We start from the raw sequence: 22,831 nt of genomic DNA on the forward strand, positions 1-22,831 counted from the left end.
AGCCCACGCAACCCTCTTTTGTCTTCTAGCAACACGAGAGTACAGCATGCCACATAATAGATTTTGTCACGCCTTAACTTAAGCAAGAAGCACCTCCTACTCCCTGTGGCTGAATTCCTTCATTTTTTCCTTCAATTTCTCTGTCTTGTTCATTATCTTCGAGTTTTCTGATTGTGCAGACTGTGGGACGGCAGGCGCATGGCTAATTTAAATATGATTTACGTATTTAAATGGTGGCGTGGACAAAGAGAGGCCAGCCAATCCAATGTGTGTGCTCAATTCCACATTGTTTGGGATGTAAAAAAGAAATGTGTGCGCACACTTTGATACACTTGAAATTGTTTGTGCATACAAAGTGAAATGATGCAATATGTTACCGCATATGTCAGCAGCCAAATTAGGAGACGTTTTAACCCGTCTTGAATTTGTTCCATAATCATTTATATACAAAATAATATATTGTGATATTTATCGTTATTGCAAGAGGCTGCAATATATATTTTGATATAGCTTTTAGGCCATGTCACCCACCCCTAATTTAAATCTACACATAATTACTGCATCCGGAAAAGTATGTACTGACGCTATAGTGATTTAAACATAAACGTGTGTTTTGTCTCTAAATTCGTTCTACTACTGTGCATTATTGAAAATGTCATGTAAATCCTTATGTATTTATCCACCTGCACCTTTTTAAAAAGAAGCAAAATACTTGCACCATTACAATAATCTAACTCAACTAATTGTAACGGAATTGATATGGTAATGATGAAAAAATATTATTGAATAGATTTCAGAAACCTTTAACATATATCAACAACTTGTTGTTTCCAACAGGCAAATTCCCCAACAGGCTTATGGCCACGACCTCCACTATTCAAATGTGAGGCATTATTTGTAATCTAGTATTAACTTTGACCCACTCAGAGGTGATGCAGACGCTGGCTCAGTAGGTTAGTAGCTGCATAAGCTAGTTGCCGCTCTGTGACCAAAGCGCCGCTAAAAGTAGTTCCTCTGCATTAGTTCTAATGATAACACTGGTTAACACTAAAACGTGGTTGTTATGCAGGACACCTCATCTAAATTGAATATTGTTGGCGGGTTCTGGTTGTTTTTAGAGGGCTTTATCCATGGCAACTTTGTTAGTTAGTCGTATATTAAAAATCAGAACGCATAAAAAACTGAAAACCATACAGTCGTGGTCAAAACTTTACATGCACTTATAAAGAACATAATGGCTGTCTTGAGTTTCCAATAATTTCTACAACTCAAATTTTTTTGTGATAGAGTGATTGGAGCACATACTTGTTGGTCACAAAAAACATTCATGAAGTTTGGTTCTTTTATGAATTTATTATGGGTCTACTGAAAATGTGACCAAATCTACTGGGTCAAAAGTATACATACAGCAACATACATTATCAATTATCTGACCACAGAACTTTCCTCCAGAAGGTCCTTTGTCCATGTGATGTCAGATGAAACAAAAATTTAGCTGTTTGGCCACAATACCCAGCAATATGTTTGGAGAAGAAAAGGCCTTTAATCACAGGACCACTATTCCTACCGTCAAGCATGGTTGTGGTAGTATTATGCTCTGGGCCTGTTTTGCTGCCAATAGAACTGGTACTTTACAGAGAGTAAATGGGACAATGAAAAAGAAGGATTACCTCCAAATTCTTCAGGACAACCTAAAATCATCAGCCCGGGGGTTGGGTCTTGGGCGCAGTTGGATGTTCCAACAGGACAATGACCCCCAAACACACGTCAAAAGTGGTAAAGGAATGGCTGAATCAGGTTAGAATTAAGGTTTTAGAATGGCCTTTCCAAAGTCTTGACTTAAACATGTGGACAATGCTGAAGAAACAAGTCCATGTCAGAAAACCAACACATTTAGCTGAACTGCACCAATTTTGTCAAGAGGAGTGGTCAAAAATTCAACCAGAAGCTTGCCAGAAGCTTGTGGATGGCTACCAAAAGCGCCTTATTGCAGTGAAACTTGCCAAAAGACATATTAAGACAATATTAACATTGCTGTATGTATACTTTTGACCCAGCAGATTTGCTCACATTTTCAGTAGACCCATAATAAATGAATAAAAGAACCAAACTTCATGAATGTTTTTTGTGACCAACAAGTATAAGTATGTCCTCCAATCACTCTATCATAAAAAAACAAGAGTTGTAGAAAGTATTGGAAACTCAAGGCAGCCACGACATTATGTTCTTTACAAGTGTATGTAAACTTTTGACCACGCCTGTATGAGTTCTTGTCTCACTAGAGATTGTAAATGATAGGCAAAATAAAAAAGTGTAATTCACTGATAAATGTCCATTTGAAGCCATTTAACAATTCTAATGCGCTAACTAAAATTGTTCAAATATTGTTATCACAAACAAAACAAAAAACCTAGGAGGATAGCACAACAAACGTGGGTTAATTATGCAAGTCAAAAAAGAGCATTATTTAAATTAAAAAAATCAAGTATTTGTGTCTGCACCTGTGCCTAATGTTCAGTTCGTATCCTGCTCAGCAGTGTTTAAACTGATGAATAATCATCTCCTGTTCACCTGTGCAGAGAGGCCGGTGTTCACCAAGCAGCCGGTGAACCAGGTGGTGTTGGCAGACGATACAGTGGACTTCTTCTGCGAGGTACATGGAGATCCAACTCCGACTGTCCGCTGGCGAGTAGAGGAAGGGGAGTTACCTCGGGGCAGGTACAATATAAAATGGTCATTTTACCTGCAACACTTAGTCCATGTGGCATCATCGCTACCAGCACACAAGTCATTTCCAGCAACATTTGAATAAATGAACAGCTTCCAGGTTTAAAGCAACATTTGGAAAAAAATTATTGTTATTACAGAAGTTAGTAACGTATCGATTATTATATCACACCCAGCCTTACAATCTACACATTAGAACAGGAGTGTCCAAACCTCTTCCACCAATGACCGCATGTAGAAAAAGGAAGATGCAGGGGCCCATTTTGATACACTTTATTGTATGTTAGCATTTAAGACAGTTAGCAATTAGCGCTTAAATTGCCAGCGACAGATTACAATCGCTAACTGCAAGCTAGGAACTAGCGCGCTAGTTGCCAGCGAGCTAATAGTGGCACTAGCAGCTACATAGCCAGTAACGTCCTGGTTCCCAGCTAGTGATTAACGCTGTAGTTGCCAGCTAACCATTAGCAGTGCTAGCGATAAGCGGTGCGAGCTAATAACTGCACTAGCGACTAATGAAGCTAGCGATAAGTGGCACAAGCATTTAGCAGCGCTGGTGTTTAGCAGCGCTAGCGTTTCGCGGCACTAGCTACCAGCTAACTAATAGCAGCGCTATACTATCTTTCAATATCTTAGTAAAGTATATACTAATAAATTAGTATACTAGCAGTAGAGACTGACCAATATTTGGTATTTTCACATATATTAGTAATGGCCTTTTTTATCAGTATGTGTCTTTCTTTAAATGTTTATTTTTTTATTTAAATTTTTAAATGTTTAATTATTTTACAACTACATCAGAACTCCATCAGCAGATTAAATATATACACATATCCATCCATCCATTTTCAGAATCAGAATCAGAATCAGAATCAGAATAGTTTTATTGCCATTGTTTGAGAACGGGTTCACAAACTAGGAATTTTTCTTGGTGCAAACGTGCGACATAAAACACATATAACACATATTTGGTATAAAAAGAGCTGTGACTGAGCTATCAGATAGACTTAGAAGGGATTCAAGGAATTCAAGGAGCTGCTGTTAGGAGTTCTTGTTCATTTGCCTGATGGCCGAGGGGAAAAAACTGTTCAGGTGGCGGGAGGTGTGGGTCTGGATGGAGCGTAGTCTCCTGCCTGAGGGGAGAGGGGAGAATAGTGTGTGTCCAGGGTGAGAAGAGTCAGCTGTGATCCGACCCACACGCCTCCTGGTCCTGGAGGAGAACAAGTCCTGGAGGGATGGGAGCTTGCAGCCAATCACCTTCTCCGCAGCACGTACGATACGTTGCAGTCTATTCTTATCCTGGACTGTGGCGCCGGGGAACCACACTGTGATGGAGGAGGTCAGGATGGACTCTATGATGGCTGAGTAAAACTGCACTAGCATCTCGGTCGGCACCTTAAGTTTCCTCAGCTGCCGCAGGAAGTACATCCTCTGCTGGGCCTTCTTGATGAGGGAGCTGATGGTCAGCTCCCACTTGAGGTCCTGGGTAATGATGGTGCCCAAGAAACGGAAGGAGTCCACAATGGGGACGGGGGTGGGAGAGTCAATCAGGGTGAGGGAGGATGGTGGGGCTGTGACTTTCCTGAAGTCCATGATCATCTCCACTGTTTTCTGGGCGTTCAGTTCCAGGTTGTTGAGGCTGCACCAGGACGTCAGCCGGTCCACCTCTCTCCTGTAGGCGGACTCATCGCCATTCGAGATGAGCCCGATGAGGGTGGTGTCATCCGCAAACTTGAGCAGTTTTACGGATTGGTGACTGGAGGTGCAGCAGTTTGTATACAGGGAGAAGAGCCAGGGGGAGAGTACACAGCCCTGAGGAGTACCAGTGTTTGTGGTTCGACTGTCCGAGACAATCTTCCCCAGCCTTACTTGCTGTCTTCGGTCTGTCAGGAAGTCATTAATCCAACTGCAGAGGGAGTCGGGCTCGCTGAGCTGGTAGAACTTGTCTCGTAGCAGTCCAGGGAGGATGGTGTTGAAGGCAGAGCTGAAGTCCACAAACAGGATCCTAGCGTAGGTTCCTGGGGAGTCCAGATGCTCCAGGATGAAGTGGAGGGCCAGGTTCACTGCATCATCCACAGACCTGTTGGCTCTGTAGGCGAACTGCAGTGGGTCCAGGAGGGGGGCGGTGATGTCCTTGAGGTGGGGCAGGACCAAGCGTTCAAAGGACTTCATGACCACAGACGTCAGCGCGACCGGCCTGTAGTCATTTAGTCCTGTGATCCGTGCTTTCTTGGGGACAGGGACAATGGTAGAGGTCTTAAAGCAGGACGGCACGCGGCATAGCTCCAGAGAGGTGTTAAAAATGTCAGTGAAGACAGGAGCCAGCTGGTCCGCACAGTGTCTGAGAGTGGAGGGGGAGACACCATCCGGCCCCGGGGCCTTCCGCGTATTCAGCTTCAAGAACTGCCGGCATACATCCTCTTCTTTAATGGAGAGGGTCTTTACAGTCTTATTGTGTTTTTGGAGTCCTGTGATGTCATTGGAGTCCTTTGAGTCCTTTAACTCCTTTAATGATGTGCTGGCATTGGTGGGGAGGGTGATGGTGGGGGGAGCATGGCTTTGATGAGCTGAAGGCCGTTCATGACGACAGTAATGTGTGTTGAGGCCCTGAGCGAGAGTCCGGTCATTCAGGGCCTGGGGGGTTTTGGGCTTATAGTTCGTAAGGGCCCTTAGACCTCTCCAAACTGCCGCAGAATCATTGGAGCGGAACTGTTCCTGTAGACGGTTAGAGTACACAGATTTAGCTTTCTCCACTTCCCTGGTGAAGTGGTACTTCGCTTCTCTGTATGTACTTCGGTCCCCGCTTCTCCACGCAGCCTCCTTCTTCTTGCGCAGCTGTCGGAGCTTGGGTGTGAACCAGGGCTTGTCGTTGTTATAACAAACCCTGGTGCGCGTTGGAATGATGCGCGCCTCATTGAACTGTATGTATGAGGTCACAGTGTCCGTATACTCGTCCAGATTGTTCGTGGCCGCTCCAATTGCCTCCCAGTCTGTCGTTTCCCAACAAGCACGCAACTCGTCCACAGACTCGGCGGTGAAACACTTAATGTTCCTCATAACAGGTTTAGCCAGTTTCAGTCTCTGTCTGTATGAAGGGATTAAGTGCACCATCACGTAATCTGATAGTCCAAGAGCAGCGCGCGGGACTGCATGAAAAGCCTTGCTCAATGTAGTGTAGCAGTGATCCAGCGTGTTCTCCTCTCTGGTTGGGCATTTAATAAACTGTCTATACTTTGGTAATTCCTGGCTCAAATTTCCCTAGTTAAAGTCACCAAGCACGATAACAAGAGAGTCAGGAAAAGACCGTTCCACATGTAAGATCTGTCCTGCGAGCGCGCGCTGAGCGTCACGCACGTCCGCGCCGAGCGGGATGTAAACAGCCACGAGAATGAATGAAACAATCTCACGCGGTGAGTAAAAGGGCTTACAGTGGATGAATAAATATCCCAGAGAATATTTTCTACTGTGCCTCTCTGGGTTGCTGGGGTGCTGGAACCTATCCCAGCTGCATTTGGGCAGAAGGCGGGGTACACCCTGGACAAGTCGCCACCTCATCACATGTCCAACACAGATAGACAGACAACATTCACACACTAGGGCCAATTTGATGTTGCCAATCAACCTATCGCCAGGTGTATGTCTTTGGAGGTGGATGATACTAATTTTCAGTATTTAAAAAATATTGAATAAATACTTAATAAATAACCAGCCCGTTTGCCCTGCTTGTGAAGAGTTACCTTTTTTTACACGGCTATGCCCCTCACCACATTTTCTATTCCTCGTACATCTCACTGTCCTCTCCCCTCAAGGTGAGCTGTGGTGTCCCACAGGGGAGCATTCTGGGACCATTGTTATTCTTGATGAATGACATGAAATCAGCATGTAACAGCAATTTGTTCCTGTTCGCGGTCCTGGCCTCGGACAGGGACAAATTGAAGGTTGAAAGTGCACTCAGCACCAAACTAAGTAATCTCTGTCTCTGGCTTTCGCAAAACAAACTGTCACTACACCTGGGTAAAACAGAGTCCATCCTATTTGGGTCCAAGCACAACCTAGGTAAATCCCTGGGCTTTAAGTATAAAGCAGGTGATACCATAATCACCAGCAAAGACAAGGTAATTTACCTAGGTTGTATATTGGACAACACTCTCTCGAGTGAAAAAATGGCATTAAAAGCAATCACCAAGATCAATAATAAAACTAGATTTTTGGGCAGGATTTCTGCGTTTATCAACAGGGATACACTTAAGACCCCTTCCGGTGCCCTCATACAGTGTCACCAGTATCTCCAAGCCCCTAAAAAGCAAACTTCCCAAAACAAGCTGGTGAGACTCCTGCTCATCCTCCCATACATGACTCACCTAACTCAAGCCCACTTTACCAATTTGGGATGGCTTAGAGTTGAGGAAAGAGTACACCAAATTGCAAGGTGCCTGGTATTCAAAATACTCAGAGAAACTGTCCCCAAGTACCTGTCAAACTATTTCACCAGAGTAAGTGATGCTCACAGGTACTACACAAGAGGGAGTTCCTCAGACCTCGTCCCCCCCCAAATTCAAGACTCTCATGGGAAAAAAATGCATTCTACTATTTTGCCACCACACAGTGAAATGCACTACCAAAAGACCTTAAAATTCGAACTTCCCTACTAAATTTTAGAATTGCCATAAAATCATGGCTCAGCTCAACCTCTACCTGATCTGAACCAAAATTGATCTCCAGCAACTTTCCGAAGCATCAAACAGAGTATATATATTTTCTCATTCTGTTTTGCATATATTGTTTTTCAAATCACCTGACATGTATACTGTGTATATGTACATACTTTATCCATTTTTTTAACGTCATTTTTTATATACATTTTATATTTTTTATATATAACTTTTATTATTGAATGTATCAAATGTGATGAATATTTAATGAACCACAATGGAAACAAGCCTTTTGGCTTTTTGTGCCATCCATTTGCCTGTTTAAAGCATTACATGGATTCAATTCTCTAAGATGTCAATAAACTTTTCAATCAAACAATCAATCACTCTTCTGCGTAGCTTTCAAAACTTACTTAAAAAAAAAAAATAATAAAAAATAAAAAAAAATAAAAAAAAAAAAAAATATATATATATATATATATATATATATATATATATATATATATATATATATATATATATATATATATATATATTATATTAGGTAAATCATATTTTTCATGTAGATGCTCATGTTTGCTGTTTTTATGACATCCTGGAAGAATTGATGTCTACCAGTTTGAAAAATGTCTCATCTATAAGCTGCACATAGGAGCCTAAAATTGATTGTAATTAAATGTCCACAATATTTCAGAATTCCTCATAAGGAACGCTTACAATGTATTAAATCCATAAACTGCTCCAAAATTATATAAAATTGAGTAGATGCTGAGTTATTGTGATGTAGAGAAATCCCATTTTTCTACCAATTTTCCCAGGAGATTTCCCATATTTTGAAATGCAATGTTAATTCTCTTCTGACACACCGCATTAGACACAAATTATAAAGGTGTTTTCTGAAATTCCTTGATGTTGTTATTTGTGCCGCACTAAACATTATGTCGCTACTGGTCGGACGTTTCCTCAAAATTAATGTTGAAAAAAACAACTTAAAGTATTGTCCAGCTGTTTACTGATGTATACCATTCATGTTTAAGTATTTTTTTTTACTGCAGATGAACATCGGCTTCAAATATGACTACTAATATTCGGTTTCGGCCCTGAAAAAAACATACCAATCGATGTCTATTAAGTAGGGGATACCTGCTTCCTCTCTCCATAAACGTTGAAGACTCCTGTACAAACCCCGTTTCCATATGAGTTGGGAAATTGTGTTAGATGTAAATATAAACGGAATACAATGATTTGCAAATACTTTTCAACCCATATTCAATTGAATGCACTACAAACACAAGATATTTGATGTTCAAACTCATAAACTTTATTTTGTTTTTGCAAATAATAATTAACTTAGAATTTCATGGCTGCAACACGTGCCAAAGTAGTTGGGAAAGGGCATGTTCACCAGTGTGTTACATGGCCTTTCCTTTTAACAACACTCAGTAAACGTTTGGGAACTGAGGAGACACATTTTTTAAGCTTCTCAGGTGGAATTCTTTCCCATTCTTGCTTGATGTACAACTTAAGTTGTTCAACAGTCCGGAGGTCTCTGTTGTGGTATTTTAGGCTTCATAATGCGCCACACATTTTCAATGGGAGACAGGTCTGGACTACAGGCAGGCCAGTCTAGTACCCGCACTCTTTTACTATGAAGCCACGTTGATGTAACACGTGGCTTGGCATTTTCTTGCTGAAATAAGCAGGGGCGTCCATGGTAACGTTGCTTGGATGGCAACATATGTTGCTCCAAAACCTGTATGTACCTTTCAGCATTAATGGCGCCTTCACAGATGTGTAAGTTACCCATCTCTTGGGCACTAATACACCCCCATACCATCACACATGCTGGCTTTTATACTTTGCGCCTATAACAATCCGGATGGTTCTTTTCCTTTTTGGTCCGGAGGACACGACGTCCACAGTTTCCAAAAACAATTTGAAATGTGGACTCGTCAGACCACAGAACACTTTTCCACTTTGTATCAGTCCATTTTAGATGAGCTCAGGCCCAGCAAAGCCGACGGCATTTCTGGGTGTTGTTGATAAACGGTTTTCGCCTTGCATAGGAGAGTTTTAACTTGCACTTACAGATGTAGTGACCAACTGTAGTTACTGACAGTGGGTTTCTGAAGTGTTCCTGAGCCCATGTGGTGATATCCTTTACACACTGATGTCACTTGTTGATGCAGTACAGCCTGAGGGATCGAAGGTCACAGGCTTAGCTGCTTATGTGCAGTGATTTCTCCAGATTCTCTGAACCCGTTGATGATATTACGGACCATAGTTGGTGAAATCCCTAAATTCCTTGCAATAGCTGGTTGAGAAAGGTTTTTCTTAAACTGTTCAAAAATTTGCTCACGCATATGTTGACAAAGTGGTGACCCTCGCCCCATCCTTGTTTGTGAATGACTGAGCATTTCATGGAATCTACTTTTATACCCAATCATGGCACCCACCTGTTCCCAATTTGCCTGTTCACCTGTGGGGTGTTCCAAATAAGTGTTTGATGAGCATTCCTCAACTTTATCAGTATTTATTGCCACCTTTCCCAACTTCTTTGTCACGTGTTGCTGGCATCAAATTCTAAAGGTAATGATTATTTTCAAAAAAAAAATGTTTATCAGTTTGAACATCAAATATGTTGTCTTTGTAGCATATTCAACTAAATATGGGTTGAAAATGATTTGCAAATCATTGTATTCCGTTTATATTTACATCTAACACAATTTCCCAACTCATATGGAAACGGGGTTTGTACATTACCCCTGCACTGAAGTACATTAGTAGTTGACTGTTTGCAAAATCTAACAAATCAGATTCAACTATGAAATAGGTCTGGGCTGAGTAAATGAAAATGAACTTGATAACTTTAAGTGTGTTTATGCAATAGCAGACTTAAATCAACAGAGTGAATCATCTTGGCAGTCATCTACAATCTTTGTTTCTGTGGGCAAAGGCGGGACCGCTAGCTTACACACACAGGATGCACGTACAGAGCCCCACTAGTCATGACTCGCTAATGAGAAGCACCGCAAAGTAACACAAATTAGGAAGATAAAAGATGATTGCAGAGCCAAAATTTTGGTTTGGAAATATTTTGGCTTTGTACAAGTGAGCAAGACGAGCCCTCCAACACGAACAAACGAGCAAGAATGCCCAATTTGTTGAAAAGTGATGGCAACAATTGTAAATAATACTATTGATTAAGGTCTTGGGTTCGATTCCCGTGCTCATTGTCTTTCTGTGTAGAGTTTGCATGTTCTCCCCGTGACTGTGTAGGTTCTCTCCTGGTACTCCAGCTTCCTCCCACCTCCAAAGACATGCACCTGGGGATAGGTTGATTGGCAACACTAAATAGGCCCTAGTGTGTGAATGTTGTCGCGATTCTTATTTAATCAGATTCTAAATCGATTCTTAATTTTAAACAAAATTTAAAAATTTTTTAGAATCAATACATTTTCTTAAATATGTTTTTAAGACATCGCCAGGCTTACTCATACATGTTATATGTCAGCAACCAAAATGAGTTTTGTAATCTGTGACCTGTTTTGTAAAGGTTTTATTATGATTTCTATACCAAATAATACAGTGCGAGAATCAGTTTCGATCGAGAATCGGGAATCGATTCTGGCTCATATCGTCACCCCAATATTGGAATAGGATCGAATAGGGAGGTGCCCAAAGATCCTTACTTCTATTATGATTACATAATGAATTAATTAATTTAGTCTTCAAATAATGCTGACGGTAATATCATTTATCGGCAATAACTTATAAAAATGCTTAGTTGAAGACAGCCCTACTGCGGTATTCTATCCTCCTTAAGCCATCTTGTTGACACCGTAGAGGAAAAGGGAGGGGAGATGTGATGGAATATTTTATTGTTGCCCAAATCTCTATGGAAATCTTGACACATTAACCATTTTCTTTTCAACTTCTACTTTTAACAATATGTAGACAGTCAAATAAGCATTTTGCATGCTTTTATTGTTGCCCAAATCTCTATGGAAATCTTGACACATTAACCATTTTCTTTTCAACTTCTACTTTTAACAATATGTAGACAGTAAAATAAGCATTTTGCATGCCTTCTTATAGTAGGGAAACATTCAGAAAAGTTAAAAACAGTACAGACCTTTTATGGTAGGTTTATTGTAACAGAGATACAATATAAAGACAAAAAAAACAAAACAAAAAACACTTTGGGCTAAAGTTATAGATGAATGTGTATAAATAAGTATTGGTTTATTTACTAATGAGCAAACATTGTGACTGCAGCAGATCATTTATATGTCCATGAACCACACAAATCATTCCTGGCTCTTTAGTACTCATAACCTCAACTCATTTTGTGGGTAAAAGACACTGTCAAAGAGCTGTCAAAAGACATCAAGGACAAGATTGTAGGCCCGCACAAGATTACAATGGACTACAAGACCATCAGCGAGAAGCTTGTTGAAAGAAAAAAAACACTATTGCTATAATTATTCACAGATGGATTAAATGCAAGATAACAATCAATGGCCTGTCGAGCTTCCTAGTAGATTTCACATTTTGGTCCAAAATCTCAAGGGAAGTTCTGGTTTATGAATTCAAGGGAGTTGGGAGCACAGTCAGCGAAAAAAGGAATTGGTAACATACAGTACTTTGCTCTGATGGATTGACATCCTGCAGTGCCCTCATGGTCCCCCCTGAAGACACACCTACAGACCTGTCTGAAGTTAGACAATCAACACCTGAATGGCTCCCACAAGGCTTGGGAGAATGTTATATGGTCACACCATACCTAAAATTGGGCTTTTTGCCATCACCTCTACTGGTGTGATTGGAGGCAGTGAAATGTGAATATGAGCCCAACAATACCTCAAAGTCAAATACCTCTCTGTCAAACATGGGGGTGGAACAATCAGCTCTTTGGATCTTTTTCTGACCAAAATCTCTCCTGACATGTTTGCAAGCCTGCTGACCAACTACAGTACAACACACGTTTAAAACCAAGTACTACGGCACATTTTCTGTTGGGATCAAATACATATTTCACTCAATCAATTACAAACTGTGATGAGGTGGCGACTTGTCCAGGGTGTACCCCGCCTTCTGCCCGAATGCAGCTGAGATAGGCTCCAGCACCCCCCGTGATCCCAAAAGGGACAAGCGGTAGAAAATGGATGGATGCAATTACAATTTAATTTACCACCTTTTTTGACATCATTTATCTGGATTTTTTTTTTTACATTATATCTCTTTGTTACAATAAACCTGCTTTAACAAATCTGTATTGTTCATATACAGTATTTTAAGGGGGTAAACTTATAAAATATAGGGGGATCAAATACTTATTTTCCCCGCTATATATTTGATACTGCAATGTTTTGTGAGTGTGAATGTTGTCTGTCTATCTGTGTTGGCCCTGCGATGAGGTGGCGACTTGTCCAGGGTGTACCCCGCTTACCGCCCGAATGCAGCTGAGATAGGCTCCAGCACCCCCAGCAACCCCGAAAGGGACAAGCGGTAGAAAATGGATGGATGGATGTTTTGACAGTTGTATGTTAGTATTTGGTGCTTCAGCTTCAGTGTTGACTTGTTTTCCAGATTTGACATTCGCGCTGACAACAGTCTGCGCCTGAGCCAGGTGCGAGCCGAGGACGAGGGCACTTACACGTGTGTGTCAGAGAACAGTGTGGGCAAAGCCGAGGCAGCAGCGACTCTGCAAGTGCATGGTAAGGCGTTGGCGAGTCCAGCATGTCAGACACACCTATTTAAAGAGAAACTGCTCTATTAATGCCTATCGTTCACAATCCTCTCGAGAGACAAGAAAACAAAAGGTGTTTGGGGGTTGTTTTTGCATTCTAATTTGTAATAGTCAACTTGCTCAGGCAAGGCAGCTAATGGAAGCAAACCATTCTGCCTCTAAATCACTTTAATTATGCATACAAAAACGCTAGCAATACTTAAATTACGTTCGTCGACAGTGTATGTACTGTAGTTGAAATAACATCCATGATGTGTTGCATGTATCATGATTAGAGATGTCCGATAATGGCTTTTTTGCCGATATCCGATATTCCAATATTGTCCAACTCTTAATTACAGATTCCAATATCAACCGATACCGATATATACAGTCGTGGAATTAACACATTATTATGCCTATTTTTGTTGTGATGCCCCGCTGGATGCATTAAACAATGTAACAAGGTTTTCCAAAATAAATCAACTCAAGTTATGGAAAAAATGCCAACATAGCACTGCCATATTTATTATTGAAGTCACAAAGTGCATTATTTTTAACAGCAGCTTGGAATTTGGTACATGCTCTCCCTGAGAGAGCATGAGGAGGTTGAGGTGGGCGGGGTTGGGGTTGGGGGGTTCAGGGTTGAGGTAGGGGGGGGGGGTGTATATTGTAGCGTCCCGGAAGAGTTAGTGCTGCAAGGGGTTCTGGGTATTTGTTCTGTTGTGTTTATGTTGTGTTACGGTGCGGATATTCTCCCGAAATGTGTTTGTCATTCTTGTTTGGTGTAGGTTCACGGTGTGGCGCATATTTGTAACAGTGTTAAAGTTGTTTATATGGTCACCCTCAGTGTGACCTGTATGGCTGTTGACCAACTATGCCTTGCATTCACTTGTGTGTGTGAAAAGCCGTAGATATTAGTGATTGGGCCGGCACGCAAAGGCAGTGCCTTTAAGTTTTATTGGTGCTCTATTCTTTTCCGTACGTCCGTGTTCACAGCGGCGTTTTAAAAAGTCATAAATTTTACTATTTGAAACCGATACAGATAATTTCCGATATTACATTTTAAAGCATTTATCGGCCGATAATATCGGCAGTCCGATATTATCGGACATCCCTAATTATGATCAATTCTATAGTGACTCACTCGATAGACAGTTTTGCGTTTGGTCAAGGTGAAGCAATGTTTTCAGCACGAAAATTATGGGAGAAACGATTCCTCGAGTAATTCCAGTACCTTGATTACAAAGAAGATAGAGGATTGTTTTCTGCCTCGAGAAATCGTTTATTTAATGGTAAAGCTAAAAGTACTATATTATGGTGCGTTCCATTAACCTCATAAGTTGGAAGTCAGAGTTGGGAATGATGTCATAGTTATGTAGGATTTCAAGATGGCCACATCCAGCAAAGCTATTTTTGCACTAGTCTTATTTGAATATAAACAACTTACCAAAAAAAATGACTGTCCTTCTGCAACCTTCAAACACGGTCTACGAATAGGAAACAGACAATATTGCTAATGATGTAGAACTTATAAAACACAGTAGAAAATTTAGTTTACACTAAAATACATCCTATACGGCTAATCTAGTTAAACAAAAAAATTGTCAGAAGCGCTAATAACGGATATTTCAGAAGTTTTTATTATTTTTTACACTCAGAGCAGCAATCTTTGAAGCCAAGTATTGCAAAGACTCTCCGACTTTCTGAGTGAAAATCGGACTTCAGGTGGCGCTTTCAGTTGAAATTTTTGACTAAGAGTTAAGCAAAATTCAAACTTCTCAGTACAAATGCAGCGCACCATTTTTGTTAATTAGCGGCCCAAAAACAGCCCAAAAACTGTGAACAACATAAATTTTTCCCCCACATATTTTTTCAATATGTTAAACTATGGAACAGTTTGAATGCGGAATTAAAATGATGTCCAACCTTGATTTTGTTTAAAACAATGATACAAAGACATGATTTTCAATATGTACAAAAATGAGAGTTTCTAACAATCACAAAGTGTTTACATTATTATTATTATTCTAATTATTTGGGGAGTTATTTACTTGTTATTGTTTGGTGTAACCATCAGTTATTGTACTTATGTACTGTAATATGTGGCAAAGAAAAGTGAGTAAAGTGTGTATAAGATTATTGATAATATATTGTAATAAGACCGGTCAATTTATAATTGTATAAAGTTATAATGATGATAAGAAAGCTAGTTACTTGATTTATAAAATAAAGGGTGGGAGTAAATAAGTTTCACTTCTTCCCACTCCTTTTTGGATATGAATAAAACTAACAATTATGTATTGTTTTCATTTTTTATGTGTTTTCATTGTGAAATATTTGCTTCTATTTTTGTCCTTTATGGAATATTATCACGATTATTTCCTTTTTTCATAATTTTTTATTTTGCTTTGTTTTTAACATGTTCAAAATAAACTACTACTACTACTGCTAACTTGTATAACATGTTAAGTATAGAGTATTAGAAACATTTATTCATGTAGAAAAAATATTACCTAACATCTTTGACGATCAAATCATGATCATAACAATCCACATTTATTGTTATTAATGCGTGAAACTGCTATTTTAACATGGAAGTGTAGCTCCTCCCCTCTAAATGTAAATGCTTCTGAAGCAGGAACACAAATTCTGTATTCCTACAAAATAGAAAATGGCAAAACACCAACACACTGCAGGTATTTTTTAAAATTGTAATTCTCTTTAAAAATGTGTTTATTTATTTCTGCTAAGCATAATATTTAAAAACATTTCATTAAAGCAAATTAATTGTCCAGTCATGGTATTAAAAACCTTAAAAATGATCTGTCTTGGGTACACTTATTAATGCCGAAAAATTATATATTTCTGCGATTAATCGCAATTAATTTTGAGTTAACTGAAGAAAATTATGTTATGTTATCACTGCACCTTAACCGTAATCTGAACACGGAAGTTAAGCACCACCCACTTCTGTACGACACGCGCAGCAGGCCTTTGCTGTAAGGATGTTGCCTCTTCTCACGGCGAAAAATAGTCCTTTCTTGTCGGAAGAGCAACTTGCCATGGCTTTCAACTTGATATTTCCATAAAATAGACTTTATTTTGTTCATTTTTGCTCACCTGTGTCTCATCAGTAGCAAGTGAACTGCAGCCAAGTTCCCCCTGCCACGACATGGTCCGAGTGCCAAAAAGGAAGTGTTTGCGTTAATCGCCTGTTAAAAAAATGTGTCCAGTGCCGTTATTGAAATTTATAGTTTCCGCGTTATCTCTTCAACTATAAATTTCATATTAATATATCTATATATATATATATATACATATATATATATATATATAATTATATGCTTTTGATATATATGGGCTACTCTGATATATTAGGGCTGTCAGAAGTGATTAATCTTCATTCATTATAATTTTTTAATAATCACATGCATTAACGCGTGAAGGTTGACAGGCCTAATACATACATATATATATATATATATATATATATATATATATATATATATATATATATATATATATATATATATATATATATATATATATATATATATATATATATATATATATATATATATATATATATATATATATATATATATATATATATATATATATATATATATATATATATATATACATAATATTAGGGCTGTCAACCTTAACATGTTAATGCATGTGATTAATATATATATATATATATATATATATATATAATATTAGGGCTGTCAACCTTAACACGTTAATGCATGTGATTAATATATATATATATATATATATATATATATATATATATATATATATATATATATATATATATATATATATATATATATATATATATATATATATATATATATATATATATAGTATATATATACTGTATATATATATATATAGTTATATATATATATATAAATATATATGGTAAATGGGTTGTACTTGTATAGCGCTTTTCTACCTTTTTTTAAGGAACTCAAAGCGCTTTGACACTATTTTCCACATTCACCCATTCACACACACACATTCACACACTGATGTTTTTTATATAACTATATATATATATGTATATATATATATATATATGTATATATACATACTGTATATATATATATATATAGGTATATATATATATATACATATATACATATATGTATATATACATATATACATATATATATATATATATATATATATATATACTGTATATATATATATATATATATATATATATATATATATATATATATATATATATATATATATATATATATATATATATATATATATATATATATATATATATATATATATATATATATATATATATAGATCTCTCTAGGTCGTCCTCAGACGAGCCTTCCATCGTTGCTTCCAGTCATCCCGATTCTCCATGTATACATAATATTAAGGCTGTCAACCTTAACATGTTAAGGCATGTGATTAATATATATATATATATATATATATATATATATATATATATATATATATATATATATATATATATATATATATATATATATATATATATATATATATATATATATATAAAAATGTGTATATACATACATATATATATAATGTATATGTGTGTCATGGGTTATTATTTGCTTGCATAAGTAAAATTTGCTAAAGAAAATACCCCAATATTTGGGTACAAATGCAATTTAGTAGTCAGAATGTCATACAGGAAAGTTTTTTAAATATTTGACTGAACTGCAAGTCAATGATTTGCTCAAAACTTGGTAAAAATATGTACAGTAAAAATTAGGTGCACATTTTGAAAGTCTTAGCACTTTGCAAAAATCTTGCAAACAAGGTACAGTTACTAATTGATAATGTAGTCACTCATCAGCAACTTAAGACAGTGCACCATTTATTCTTATTTAGTTTAAACAGTTGTTTAAACAAACAAGCTTGTTTACTATTTCAGATGACAATGCTGATGTCTTTTTTGGTTCAATGCGACCCCGGCTCATTGTGATTACTTACAGATGTCCAACGTTCACCAGGAAGCAAAATACCGTCACATTCAGTCTGTAGTTGCAAGTTGATGCTCTTGTTTGTGTAGTAAAGTTGTTTTATCATTGCTGTAATTGTGCCTCGTCAAGGTACGACAGATCATCTGTGGTAATATGAATCTTCTTGCAGGACTTGCTCTTCACAGATGTTAGATGTTCTGCATGTGGTGGCTGTCCGTTTAGCAAAGGCATACAGTATATGTTTAACTTAACTCTGCTGCTTTTGTTGACGACATTGAATCAGTAAACTTTGCCATATTAGCGTTTTCCTCTGCTTGTTGTGGCTGTAGCTAGCATTCATGCTAGCATGTAGCTATCGGCGCAGCAGCACCAGCGGACGGTCACTGCTCTGCTGGCATAAATAACATTTGCTAATGAAAATACCCCAATATTTGGGTACAAATCTAATTTAGTAGTCAGAATGTCATACAGGAAACATTTTTAAATGTTTTATAGAACTGCAAGTAATTGATTTGCTCAAAACTTGGTGAAAATATGTACAGTAAAATTGAGTGCACATTTTGAAAGTATTTGCTGTTTGCAAGAATCTTGCATTATTGATGCATTGAATCTTGCAAACAAGGTACAGTTACTAATGTAGTAAATGCACTCGTAAGCACACACACACACACACACACACACACACACACACACACACACACACACACACACACACACACACACACACACATATATAGCTTAGCGCCACAGCTAAGATAGCTTGTGCTCTCCTCTTCCCTCCTCCTTCCTCCGCGCTAACCCAGCTGACACATAACGTTAAAAGAATGATAGCTAATGGTTCTCCCATTGCAAGTTAAAACCAAACCGAGAACTAACATTTAGAGAATATTAGAATTCACGCCGCAGAACTGTCTGTATTATTGTATTTAACATATGTCAGTAATTGATAATTGGACATTTGCCCATCAATTCATGAAACGTCCACATTCTAATAGTGATGCATTGAAGAATCGATCACCTCTAATTGAAATATAATAAAGTATAGCGCCGTTAATCACTAATCGATTACTACCTAGCAGCTAGCACTGCTAATCGCATAATAGCTAGCTGGCGATTTGATTAATAATCGCGAGCTAAAGTGAATATAATCAAATTTTATATTTATGTTTTTACAGTATTTTAAACATGCTATTATTGATCTCAAGCGACAGCATTATTTCTAAACTTCATTGTGTTGGATTACTGTTACCGTGTATTAAAAGCCATTTAAAATTTGTGAAAAAAGTGAGGAAATATAAAAAAAATATTAAAAAAATGTCTAAATCAAACAAATATTTCAAGACTCCTTAGCGAACCCCCTTTTAAAGACCTCTGACGAGATTACACAATAAGTAAAAGCGATGACAATAATATTACAGCAATGGTTGGTAAAAGGGTTTCTTCAGGATGTAATGAAAGATATTTCAATATGTTTTTGGCTGAGGTTTTTTTGCACTTAGTGATTATTGTGCTGTGATGCCACAAACACGTTAACATTTGAGTCACCACACTTCTACTGTGTTAGTGTTCCATTTTGTAAGTATGCTTCACAGGGATTTAAGTTATGTTGAATGCTGTAATCAAATGTTGAGAATGTGTGCCAGGAGATATTACACCAAAAGACGTATTGTGTCTCCATGGTTAAAACAGACCGTATTCTGCCGCCGGTTACAGACAGCTCCCTGTGACTGTATGAGAGATGAGGAGACATTAAGTTCCTTTTCAAGTCTCAATTCGTCATGCCTCTGGAGAGAGTGACGAGATCAAAAAGCATTGAAATTGCATTAAAATAAAGTCAGTCCCTTAAAGAGACGCACACACTCGGGTGAGAAGTGATGATAAAAGGGAATTTTTAAAGCACTTTGGAACAATTGAATCTTTGAACAGGCCCTTCAGTTTTTATGCATGTCTATGATGCCTGTCGACACAAAACCATAAAACTACATCCACATGCATGCTATTCTTGTTTATTCAGGGTGTAACAGTACATCTATTACTAATTGGAGTTTTTGGTACGGGACCTTTGGGAGAGACGCACCAATTTCCCACGAGGTACAAATTAAAATTTAAGGACAGAAGGTGTGCCAGGCACACTGTGCCTCACATCACACATCTACTCGGTAAACAAGCCTTTGAATTATGTAAATGGTGGATAAGACAAAATCAGTGTGCTGCAGATGACAAATGTCGATTCAAGCTGGAATTATTAATTTCATAAAAGTCTAAAGGTTACTGTTGCACTTGTTTGTGTCACATATTCTTTAAAAGAAAAGGGTGTCCATTTTTTGCCCAAAGCTAGTTGTTTTATTGAGCTTCTGTATATTCTCAAACTAAAATGAATTCATTATTAATGAGGTATAATATTAGATGTTGATTTGCTTCGTCACTATTAACACAAGCCTAAGATGTGGACGTTTTGTTCAGATAGTTAAGCATGCATTGGTTTGGTTTTAACATCGTAAATCTACAAAAGTACAAACAGTTTAGATTGTTCTATATGTGGCCCCCAGTGGGGAAAGTATACATATTATTATTATATATTATATTATAATTAAGTTCTTTATTAATGTATGTATTATATATTTATTATATGTGTACTGTATTTATGACATGTGTTTTCTTTTTAAATTGGTATTATCTAGCCAGCAGTTGGCAGTTTTTCATGTTTCGAATACAGTGATACCTTGGGATATGAGTGCGCTAGCTTCTGAATTTTTTGGGATACGATTCGGCTAATTGTTATGTTTAAGGTTACGAGCAAAAATGGGGGTTACAAGCCTACCCACCGCTAGTTGGTGTAGCAAATATCACAGTGAACCCCGTAAGAGCTGACCAAAACATCCACTTTTACTCGCTAGCATTAGCTTATAGCTAGAGATCAAAATAGCTTTGTTTTTCCAGCCACTGAAAGAAGAAAGTGAGTGTGAAGGACAGTGCTGAGAAGTGGATGAGATTTATTGAATTAAAGAAATAAATCAGCAAAAACATGACCATGTGTGTAGCTAGATAAGTTGGTGCAGCTGTTGGAGGGCATCACTGCTAGTCAGCACCATACTCAAGCAGAATGAGTGGATAACGCTAGCTAAGGATGCTAAAATATTATCTAAATGGCAGACACCTATTCATGAAAATATGGATAAGCTGCAGATGGTGTGTTTGACGGAGAAGCAGCTGTAAGGGGTAACGTAGAAGTCCACTCCCCATGGTAAATGCTGTACATTATTAGTATATTACTTCATAAAACTACTGTAGTAGTTTGTAGTACATTATATTGTATTGTTTTTGATACATTATTTCAAATCTTAATGTTGGTTTTTATTTTTTTAAAGCATGTTACATATTAAAATGGTGCTGTTCTGGGTGGGCCAAGCCCCAATGAAATCGGTTTCAATTCATTTCAATGGGCAAAGCGGTTTCATAATTGAGTTGTTCAAAGTACGAGCTGTGTCACAAAACCAATTAAACTCATATCCCGAGGTATTTTCAAAATCTTTAAGTTTAAGATGTTGTGTGTCGTGCATTGCGTTCCCCTACTGTACCAAAAATTAACTGAATCGTGACCTTAAAAACCGAGATACATAGCAAACCATGATAATGGCGTACCGTTGCACCTTTAATGTGTATTCTTACACACGCAATAAATGCATGAAACAAATGTGCTTTTGTTGCTAAATGAAGTAGCAGTAGCAGCTGCTTTGACATGGACCATTGCATACAGCTGTAGAACTAAAAATAAATGTAATACCACATGTAATAAAACATGCATACATTTGTGCTTTGAAGCAAACTAAATTGTTCTGTTGCCGTTATTTTTTAGAAAACAACCAACATCATAATATGTGGCAACTAGTTTTAAAACACAAATCAGAATTGCAAAGGACTCCCTTTGGGATTCCTTTACAAAGGGACTTGCAGTCCCTAAAAAAAACTTACAATAATAAACTGTTTTGAATGTTCTAAGGCGCTATTCACAATGTTATTCTTGGTGCAATTCTGATTTTATGCATGTATCAATCAAGTTTTTAGACTGTTTTTTTGCGACAGGCCAGTACACATTTTGCTATCATGTATTATTTAACATCCACATGCATCAGAAGCTCATCATGTCTCTCATTTTGCTCTCCACCCTTTTGCTTCCATCCATCACAGTTGGCTCATTCAGTAAGTATTTCATTCCATACCATCTTTCAGTGGATGTGTCTGTTTGTACGTGTGTGAGATGTTTTAGAACGCTGTAATTACTACCATTGCTTTTTTTTAAATACTAGGTTAAGAATGTATTCAGTAAGTTGTGTTTAAATTTGCCACAATTGTGCTTTAGTTGAAGTTTACAGTACAGTGCATCAATTGAATGTACTGTATGTACTCAGGTGGCTCAGGTAGAAAGAGTGCCTTCTCCCAACTTTTAGGTTACGGGATCAACCATAGCAAAGTCATTTAGAAAGAGGAGAAAGTCACTACATGCAGTAAAATATTGCATGAATTTGGTTAAAACAGACCACAGCTGAGAAACAGATATTTTGGGGGGCGCTTGAAGCCCCACAATTGGCCACAGTCCTATAATTAAGAAAGACTGATTCAAACATACATTAATTTGATAGATTACAGATGGAAAGCTATGCTTGCTAGTTGGCTTTTACCAGTACGATACCTGCTAGCATGTAACATTCTCATCTTCTGCTCACATTTCA

The 22,831-nt window shown here is 37.7% G+C and overlaps 1 protein-coding gene across 4 annotated transcripts in view; it reads left to right on the forward strand.

Annotated features, from left to right (window-relative positions):
* The window catches only part of LOC133650232 (roundabout homolog 2-like), a 232,147-nt gene that overhangs the window by 88,712 nt on the left and 120,604 nt on the right, over window positions 1-22,831 (forward strand). For all 4 annotated transcript variants that reach the window (XM_062047236.1, XM_062047237.1, XM_062047238.1 and 1 more), the window contains exons 5-6: window positions 2,580-2,718; window positions 12,972-13,099. In XM_062047236.1, the coding sequence (XP_061903220.1) occupies window positions 2,580-2,718; window positions 12,972-13,099 (267 nt within the window). The remainder of the gene's footprint in view (window positions 1-2,579; window positions 2,719-12,971; window positions 13,100-22,831) is intronic.

The sequence above is a fragment of the Entelurus aequoreus genome, linkage group LG05 (genome assembly GCF_033978785.1).
Source record: "Entelurus aequoreus isolate RoL-2023_Sb linkage group LG05, RoL_Eaeq_v1.1, whole genome shotgun sequence".
Classification (NCBI taxonomy): Eukaryota; Metazoa; Chordata; class Actinopteri; order Syngnathiformes; family Syngnathidae; genus Entelurus; species Entelurus aequoreus.